Below are 10,788 nucleotides of genomic sequence, written 5' to 3'. Positions count from 1 at the left end.
ATCTGAATTTGGTAATAAAAGAGTGAATTTTCGCCCGCGAAAATTTGTATTTTATTGAATTTTTTTATTTTTGCCAATCCGATATGATACGATATGATAATAAAAGAAAAAAGAAAAATAGAAATAAGGATTCGTTAGAATATTATAAGATAACAAAACAATATTATTTAGTTATATACAGATAGCAAAAATTGTCTTAAATTGTCTATAAGAATACATATTAAGTTATATATCAAAACAAGATATACAAATTTCCAATAGACTAATAGATTCTATGAAATCTCAAAAAATCCCGCGATTCTATTATTCATTAAACATATGTATATTAGTGTATATTATTTTATCGATTAAATCGATTTATATATATATATTATTGGAATCGTTTCATTCGCGAGGAGCCGTATGAGATGAAAAATCTCATGTACGGTTCTGTAATAGAGATGGAATTGAGAAACAACCATCAACTAGAACCCCAAAAGAACCAGATTTCGTAAACAACATAGAGGAAGAATGAAAGGAATATCCTATCGAGGTAATAATATTTGCTTCGGAAGATATGCTCTTCAGGCACTTGAGCCCGCTTGGATCACGTCTAGACAAATAGAAGCGGGACGGCGAGCAATGTCACGAAATGTCCGACGAGGTGGACAAATATGGGTACGCATATTTCCAGACAAACCAGTTACAGTAAGACCCACCGAAACGCGTATGGGTTCGGGAAAAGGATCTCCCGAATATTGGGTATCTGTCGTTAAACCTGGGAAAATACTTTATGAGATGGGTGGGATATCAGAAAATATAGCCAGAAAGGCTATTTCTTTAGCAGCCTCAAAAATGCCTATACGAACTCAATTCATTATTTCAGGATAATAATGAAAACCAAAGGAAAGAGGGCTTTAGGATGAAAACATAAAAATGCAATTGTAAGTTCCTTATTTTTGAACACAGAATATTTTTTTTTACTTCAATCTTTGGACTGAAAGAACAAAAAAATGATATGATTCAACCTCAAACCTATTTGAATGTAGCTGATAACAGCGGAGCCCGCGAATTGATGTGTATTCGAATCCTAGGAGCTAGTAATCGACGATATGCTTATATTGGTGACATTGTTGTTGCTGTAATCAAGGAAGCAGTACCAAATATGACCTTAGAAAGATCAGAAGTGATCAGAGCTGTAATTGTACGTACTTGTAAAGAACTCAAACGTAGCAACGGTATACTAATTCAGTATGATGATAATGCTGCAGTTGTCATTGATCAAGAAGGAAATCCAAAAGGAACTCGAATCTTTTGTGCAATCGCACGGGAATTGAGACAGTTAAATTTCACTAAAATAGTTTCATTAGCACCCGAGGTATTATAAAATTATAAGGCAAAACCGTGATATGGATATATTTGTTTTGTAATGAAAATGGATTAATTAATATATTATATCTCACACATATCCCTTTTGTAGTAATTATTCTAAGTATTAGAAATAACAATTATTATCTATTTCATATTAATATTGGATGATCTAAATGAAATATATTGGATGATCTAAATGAAATAATGAAAAAAAATAGAAAAACGAGCATGTTGATTATATTGAAAATAAGGAGCAACAATCATTTTCGTTTATCATGAGTAAGGACACCATCGCTGACATAATAACCTATATACGAAATGCTGATATGAATAGAAAAAAAATGGTTCAAATACCATTTACTAACATCACCGAAAACACTGTGAAAATACTTTTACGAGAGGGTTTTGTTGAAAACGTCAGAAAACATAGGGAAAGCGACAAATATTATTTAGTTTTAACTCTACGGTATAGAATAAATAAGAAAGGATCATATAAAAGTTTTTTAAATTTAAAACGGATCAGTACACCTGGTCTGCGAATATATTCTAATTATCAACGAATCCCTAAAATTTTAGGAGGCATGGGGATTGTAATTCTTTCAACTTCTAGGGGTATAATGACAGATCGAGAGGCTCGATTAGAAAAAATAGGCGGAGAAATTTTATGTTATATATGGTAATCTTTCTGAAATACGAATTAGATGAGAAATTTCTATCCATTTTTGTCAAAAAGAGAGAGAGAAAACACAGATTTAGAATATCACCCACCCCTCATATACTAGTGAATGTGCGAAGGGGGTTTAACTGAAACTGGAATTGGAAAAAAAAAAAGAAAAAATAAAAAGGATTCAAGAGGATTTAATTCCTGAATGAATAAATTCCCAGGGGTATGTTTCAGATTCCTTTATATAATCAAAATTGAATTATAAGCTATGTTTTTCAAAAGATTCGACGTACTTTTTATATGTTTATATGTATACGCCCGTAGAAAAAAAAAAGAAGCATAAAAAATTCAATTTAATTAGACTGTTTTTTAATTTCAACAATCTTTTTTTTTGGGGGGGGGGTACAAGTTCAAAATGTAAGGAAACCTTATTTTCTTCCAATAAATAGATTTGGTATTAACTTATTAAGGAATTACAAATATGAAAATAGGGGCCTCCGTCCGTAAAATTTGTGAAAAATGTCGATTAATTCGCAGGCGAGGGCGAATTCTAGTAATTTGTTCCAATCCAAAACATAAACAAAGACAAGGATAATATTTCCACAAAAGAGGATTTTCTATAAAAATAGAATATAAAAATATTAGAATATATATTTATAAAATATTAGAAGAAATTTTTTATTATTGGTATTTCCAATTTGAAATTTTATTTCAAAAATTCATATTCGATGTCGATTAATATAAAAATACAATTGATATATATAAATCGAATATGAATTCTAGTTAGAAACTAGTTAGAAAAAAGTAAAGGATCCGTTTTTGAATGAAATGGATATATCCATATATCTCGGACTTATTTTTATGAAATAATCAAATATGGCAAAACCTATACCAAAAATGGGTTCGCGTAAAATGGACGTATTGGTTCGCGTAAGCATGCTCATAAAATACCAAAGGGAGTTATTCATGTTCAAGCTAGTTTTAACAATACTATTGTGACTGTTACAGATGTACGTGGTCGGGTTATTTCTTGGTCCTCCGCCGGTACTTGTGGATTCAAGGGTACACGAAGGGGTACACCATTTGCCGCTCAAACCGCAGCAGGAAATGCTATTCGAACAGTAGCGGATCAAGGCATGCAACGAGCAGAAGTCATGATAAAAGGCCCCGGTCTCGGAAGAGATGCGGCATTAAGAGCTATTCGTAGAAGTGGTATACTATTAAATTTTATACGGGATGTAACCCCTATGCCACATAATGGATGTAGGTCTCCGAAAAAAAGACGTGTGTAAAATTAAAAATAAACATGGAAAAGATTTCAAGAGAAATAAACAATTCAAGGGTTTGATCAAATATATATATATTACTATGGTTCGAGAGAAAATAAGAGTATCAACTCGGACACTACAGTGGAAGTGTGTTGAATCAAGAGTAGACAGTAAACGTCTTTATTATGGACGCTTTATTCTGTCTCCACTTATGAAAGGCCAAGCCGATACAATAGGCATTGCAGTGCGAAGAGTTTTGCTAGGAGAAATAGAGGGAACATGTATTACACGTGCAAAATCGGAGAAAATACCACATGAATATTCTACCATAGTAGGTATTCAAGAATCAGTACATGAAATTTTAATGAATTTGAAAGAAATTGTATTGAGAAGTAATCTGTATGGAACTCAAGACGCATCTATTTGTTTCAAAGGTCCTGGATATATAACTGCTCAAGACATCATTTTACCACCTTCTGTGGAAATCATTGATAATACACAACATATAGCCAACCTAACAGAACCTATTAATTTGTGTATTGGATTAAAAATTGAGAGGAATCGCGGATATCGTATAAAAACACTAAAAAACTTTCAAGACGGAAGTTTTCCCATAGATGCTGTATTCATGCCTGTTCGAAATGTAAATCATAGTATTCATTCCTATGGGAATGGGAAAAAAAAACAAGAGATACTCTTTCTCGAAATATGGACAAATGGGAGTTTAACTCCTAAAGAGGCGCTTTATGAAGCCTCTCGGAATTTGATTGATTTATTTATTCCCTTTTTACATGCAGAAGAAGATCCCTTTCATTTAGAAAAAAATCAACACAAGGTTACTTTACCCCTTTTTACTTTTCATGATATATTGGCTAAGGATAAACTGAGGAAAAATAAAAAAGGAATAGCATTGAAATCCATTTTTATTGACCAATTAGAATTGCCTCCCAAGATCTATAATTGTCTCAAAAGATCCAATATTCATACATTATTAGAACTTTTGAATAATAGTCAAGAAGACCTTATGGAAATGGAACATTTTCGTGTAGAAGATGTAAAACATATATTAGACATTTTAGAAATAGAAAAGCATTTCGCATAAATTTGAAATCCATTGGCATTGGTTTTTTTTTTTCATATTTTTATTATTTATAAAATAAAGGTGAAAATGTGTAATTTGAATCCTTAGAATAAATCCATATACTCGGAATAGGCCAAAAGATGTATCTAGGGATTAGTCGTTTCAAAATGAATTCTCCCTAGATACACAATATACATGGCATGATATTTTATTTCACAATTGAATCCATTTAATTAAAAAGTTTAAAAAAGACCTAAAATTAGAGATTTCTCAATAGGTAATGTTGCTCCAATACCCAACCAAAGGGCTACTATGGTACCAATTAAAAAGATGGTTGTTGCTACTGGACGGCGAAATGGGTTTTGGAATTTATTAACATTTCCAAAAAGGGTACTGTTAATAATCCCATAGGTACCGAAACCATTAAAAGAACGCCTAATAACTTATTGGGCACTGTACGAAGTATTTGAAATACGGGAAAGAAATACCATTCGGGTAGTATTTCCAAAGGAGTTGCAAATGGATCCGCGGGTTCTCCAATCATTGATGGTTCTAGAACCGCTAATCCTACGTTACAGGCAATAGTACCCAGAATTACTACTGGAAAAATATATAAAAGATCATTGGGCCATGCAGGTTCTCCATAATAATTATGACCCATTCCTTTAGCCAATTTAGCTCTTAATACAGGATCATTCAAGTCAGGTTTTTTTGTTATTAGGATAGGTGAATTCTTATAGATCCATCCTCCGAAAGAACCGGACATGATAATTTTTCATCATCCGGCTCGAGCACGAATCAAACATTTCGAATGTATCCATAGAAAAAATGCATATGTTATCCACACATATAGAAAGATTCCATGTAAGAAAATAAACCTTATTTTCTTCTCCGAAGTTACAATTATCTTATCTGCAAAAAAAAAAAATTAAGTTCTTTTATTATTAAGTAAACTTAAGTAAACGCTCAATACCCAAGTAGGCTTTCAAAGTGAATAGTGCTTTTTGGGTGATCTCAAACCTTGCAATTCTTACCCCCCCCCAAAAAAAAAATCTTGGAACTTTTTACGTACAAAGGATTTACTTGTTACTAATATAATCTAACCCCTGTTCTTCTTTAGATCCACTTGGTTTACTCCGATAGTATCATAAATCGAGTCAATGCATAGGAAATGAATGCATTTCCATACTATTAAGTTCAGTGAAATAGAGAAAATATAATTCAGATTATCCCACATCACTTTTTTTACTGGATGTTACGGAGCCTGTTCATGCAGGATATGATCGAGTCTGATCATAGAAAAGATTCTTTACAAGTGAAACCAGCCTATCCTCTGTAGGGACGGACCTTGCGTGGTAGTTGGAATAAAGACACATTGAATTGTAAATTCAAATGTGGCAGATAAGAGAAAATCATATATCTGCGTGGCCCAATCAATAGTTCAAGTCACACACTCCCATAATCCATTTCTTCTTCGTAGAATTCCCTTCAACTATTCGTGTATGTAAAAAATAATAATAATCCAATTTTGTTAAATTGAAGGAAAATATCCAAATACATGTCTTATTCTTTTAAATAATCCATATTTGTAGCAATGAAATATATTCCTCCCCCAAATAAGAAATGATTAATTACAAATATCTATGATTCATATTTACTATAAAGGACCAGAAATGCCTTGCTTACGTATCATTGGAAAGTGCATTAACATAAATACGGCAGTAAGAAGAGGTAATACAAAAGTATGCAAACTATAAAAACGAGTCAAGGTGGATTGTCCCACACTAGAACTTCCGCGTAATAACTCTACCAAAGAGGATCCTATTACAGGAATAGCTTCGGGCACGCCTGTTACAATTTTGACTGCCCAATAACCAATTTGATCCCAAGGTAAGGAATAACCAGTTACACCAAAAGATGCGGTCAATACAGCCAAAACTACACCGGTAACCCAAGTTAATTCGCGAGGTTTTTTAAAGCCACCTGTGAGATACACGCGAAATACGTGCAGAATCATCATTAAGACCATCATACTTGCCGACCATCGATGAACTGATCGGATTAACCAACCAAAGTTAGCCTCCGTCATTATATATTGAACAGAAGCAAAAGCTTCAGTAACAGTCGGACGATAATAAAAAGTCATAGCAAATCCCGTCGCTACTTGGACTAAAAAACAAGTAAGTGTAATTCCTCCTAAACAATAAAATATGTTTACATGGGGAGGAACGTATTTACTGGTTATATCATCGACAATCGCCTGAATCTCAAGACGTTCTTCGAACCAATCATAGACTTTATTGAGATAGGTAAACTAAGGTACCCCCCCGAGAACCGTATATGAGAATTTCATCTCGTACGGCTCAAACAAAAATACCCAAATACTGGTTGTAATGAAAACAGATATGTGTAATAGAAAGCTTGAAACTTCTTAACGGAATCCTATGATTCCAATCTTTTCGGAAGATAAGAAAAAATAGAAATCCGAAAACTATTCTTTGTGGTTATAATGCCAAAATATCAAGTCGGCTCACTCGTCTTTATTTACAGTAGGCCTCTTGAATATTCTATTATTTACTTCCATTTTTTATTTGTGTGTAATGTTCTTTTTTTTACTGCTGTTTTCTTAATTATTATTATTGATAGGAATTCTCTTGTTAGGACCATATGAATCAATTAAAAAAACATCAGATTCGTATCATGACCACGATGATTCAAAAAAAACCTTTAATCGAAGTCCAAAAATTCCCTGAGTAAGAACTGCTGGATCATCACTTATTCAATGAATAGATAGAACAAAGAAACATTTGTCCGTTGATCAAAATAAAGATAATCGACGGAAGTTTTAAATAATTTTCATTTTTCAATTTATTCTTTCAACTCTTTGAAAAGTTTTTTTAAATCCAGTTACGAGGTCTAAATATTTAGTATGAATCATAGTTCTAATATTTTAAGAATATTTTTGATTTTCTATATTCCGTACTCCAGATACTAGAATAAATATCTGACGGGGTAAAATCATCTCTATCAAGATGACAGATCCATTTTTTTTATGTTCTGTACTATCAATAAGATCCATTATAACAAGTCACACACTCATATTCCGGAAATACAGAAACAAAGAAGTTTCACGATCAAACTACCAAATCAAAATGAAATAGGCTAACGATAAAAAACCTAAATGCTTAACCTTAGTTTTCTATTGAAAAGCTAGTTACTTGATTCTTGTGAATCTAATTCATAGAAATTCCGTCCAGTAAAATGGACGAATTATAAATCTCCAAAATAATAGATAGAAATATCGCAAATAGAGCCATTGCAACACCCATCAAAGGAGTAGTTCCCCACCCCGGAGCTACTTTACCATATTCTGAATTTAATGGTTTTAATAAATCCCCTACAATAGTTCGTCTTGGACTAGACTTAGAATTACCCTCAACAGTTTGTGTAGCCATAAATCCTATTTTATATTGATTGAGATCTGTTGACTTTGTATACCATTCCGCTGTAAATATAGGATCTATATCCTATAGATCCATTGTGGTCTTGAAATTTTGGAATTCTAAGAATTTTTAGAATTATAATGGAAACAGCAACCCTAGTTGCCATCTCTATATCTGGTTTACTTGTAAGTTTTACTGGGTATGCCTTATATACTGCTTTTGGGCAACCCTCTCAACAACTAAGAGATCCATTCGAAGAGCATGGGGACTAGTTGAAGTAATGAGCCCTTAATATAATATTGGGGGCTCATTACTTCAATTGAGATAATGAAAAATCATTTCATTTTTTTAGTTGGAACTTTAGGGGGTTCTCTAAAAAAGATAGCGAAAAAAATGATTCCTAAAGTCGAAACTAAGAGGAATGTATAAACCAATGCTTCCATAGATTTAATCGTGGTTTACAATTATAGCTTTCATACCTGTTTATTGTTTATTGGAGCTCATTTCTCGGATAAAGAAAAAAAGTGAAAACAAAGTGTTTTGAGTCGAATCAAGATTTATCTGGTTCTTTATGTCAAATTCAAATCATAACAACAAAAACAAAAAAAGTCGAAAAGGAACAAAAGAATGCTCTATCATACTATCTGTCTTCTTGTAGTTGGATCTCCAAGTTTTTGGAATGCTCCAAATTCTACTTGAGCATCCAAATCTGGGTCGATCCCAGCAAAAACATCTCGGAACAAGGTTCTAGCACCATGCCAAATATGCCCGAAAAAGAAGAGTAGAGCAAACGAAGCATGTCCAAAAGTAAACCAACCTCTTGGACTGCTACGAAAAACACCATCTGATTTCAAAGTAGCACGATCTAATTCAAAAATTTCACCTAATTGAGCACGTCTAGCATATTTTTTCACAGTAGCAGGATCACTATAACTGACTCCATTGAGTTCGCCACCATAGAACTCAACAGTTACACCTACTTGTTCGACACTATATTTCGATTCTGCCCTTCGAAAAGGAACATCGGCTCTAACAATTCCGTCTCCGTCTACTAAAACAACCGGAAATGTTTCAAAAAAAGTAGGCATACGGCGTACAAAAAGTTCACACCCCTCTTTATCTCTAAAGATGGGATGCCCTAACCAACCAACGGCTATTCCATCTCCATTATCCATTGAGCCCGCTCTAAACAATCCCCTTTTGCTGGATTATTGCCGATGTAATCATAAAAAGCTAATTTTTCAGGAATTTTAGACCAAGCTTCTGATAAACTTTGATTTTCGGCTAGCCCAGCACCAACTCTTCGATATATTTCTTGCTGGAAGTATCCTTGATCCCATTGATAACGAGTGGGACCAAATAATTCAATGGGGGTAGTTGCTGAACCATACCACATAGTTCCAGCAACAACAAAAGCTGCAAAAAAGACAGCAGCGATACTGCTGGAAAGGACGGTTTCAATATTTCCCATACGCAATCCTTTGTATAGACGTTGCGGTGGACGCACACTAAGATGGAAAAGACCCGCTAATATGCCCAATGTTCCTGCTGCAATATGATGAGAAGCTATTCCCCCCGGAACAAAAGGATCAAAACCTTCCACACCCCATGCGGGATTTATGGATTGTACCCTTCCCGTTAATCCATAAGGATCAGACACCCATATTCCAGGACCGTACAATCCTGTTACATGAAATGCTCCAAAACCAAAACAAACCACTCCTGCAAGAAATAAATGAATTCCAAAAATTTTGGGCAAATCCAAAGAAGGTTTTCCGGTACGTTCATCACAAAAAATTTCTAGATCCCAATAAACCCAATGCCAGATAGCCGCTAAAAAGCACAAGCCCGAAAACACAATATGTGCTCCGGCCACACCTTCGTAACTCCAAATACCCGGATTCGTTATAGTCCCCCCGGTGATATTCCAACCGCCCCACGAATTGGTTATTCCTAAACGAGTCATGAAGGGTATAACAAACATACCCTGTCTCCACATTGGATCAAGAACAGGGTCAGAGGGATCAAAAACTGCTAATTCATATAGAGCCATCGAACCAGCCCAACCAGCAACCAGAGCTGTATGCATTATGTGAACAGAAAGCAAACGGCCTGGATCATTTAATACAACAGTATGAACACGATACCAAGGTAAACCCATGAAAATACCCCTTATATCAACAAAAAATAGACACTATGTAACTTTATTGCACTGGAAAAAACTATACTATGGATTCTCACCTTTTACCTTTTAGTAGATTATCTCGGAGAAAGAATTAATGTTTGTTCTAGTTTTTTAGTAATAGTGTTTAGTAATAGTGGAACAATCATATTTGTAGGAACAAGAAGAAGCAGATCTATTCTATACCCGATAAGTAAGAATACGCAATGGTGGGAAGGGGGGGTTGACAATTTTCTCTATGAGTATTTAAATATGTAAATGCAGACATATTCGTTTATCACCCAAGGACCCATTCGTAACAACTTTACTCTATCTTTATCTTTACTCTTCCCTTTTTTATGATTTATAAAAAATACAATATAATAAAAGCAAATTGTTTTTAACACAATAAACCCATTCTTACGTTTCCACACTAAAGTTAAATATATTATTTTATTTTCTTTTTTTCTCTATTTTATGCCCATTGGTGTTCCAAAAGTAACCTTTCGAAGTCCTGGAGAAGGAAATGCATCTTGGATTGATATATAGTGCGACTTGTCAGATATATTTGGTCATACGGGATTTCCCCGTTCTCCCCCCCGATTGAGATATCCTCTCTTTCACCACCAAAAAAGAATGATTGAATCATCCAAAATTTGGAGCGTGAAGTGTAATGAAGTGCAATTCGATCGATTTTTTATTTTTTGGAGGGGGTATCCAGATTACTATTCGAAATTCAAAATAATTTATGGTTGGCTTGCTTGGACCAATAAAACGAAGTATCCAGACTCTGTTTAGAAAAAAACCAATTGGTAATATAT

The 10,788-nt window shown here is 34.0% G+C and overlaps 1 protein-coding gene and 2 pseudogenes across 1 annotated transcript; 2 read left to right on the top strand and 1 right to left on the bottom strand.

Moving 5' to 3' along the window:
• Positions 1 to 510: 510 nt before the first annotated feature.
• LOC113856995 (50S ribosomal protein L14, chloroplastic-like) lies at positions 511 to 1,366 on the top strand. The gene is made up of 2 exons (XM_027488697.1): positions 511 to 781; positions 1,029 to 1,366. The coding sequence occupies exons 1-2, from the start codon at positions 511 to 513 to the stop codon at positions 1,364 to 1,366; spliced, it is 609 nt and encodes a 202-aa protein (XP_027344498.1).
• A 1,524-nt stretch (positions 1,367 to 2,890) lies between these two features.
• LOC113856993 lies at positions 2,891 to 4,384 on the top strand (annotated as a pseudogene).
• Positions 4,385 to 4,605: 221 nt separating this feature from the next.
• On the bottom strand, positions 4,606 to 9,999 carry LOC113856992 (annotated as a pseudogene).
• Between the last annotated feature and the right edge of the window lie 789 nt (positions 10,000 to 10,788).

Source organism: Abrus precatorius, unplaced genomic scaffold (genome assembly GCF_003935025.1).
Source record: "Abrus precatorius isolate BTA unplaced genomic scaffold, Abrus_2018 Scaffold143, whole genome shotgun sequence".
NCBI classification, from domain to species: domain Eukaryota; kingdom Viridiplantae; phylum Streptophyta; class Magnoliopsida; order Fabales; family Fabaceae; genus Abrus; species Abrus precatorius.
This window is presented reverse-complemented; position numbering and strand designations above follow the sequence as displayed.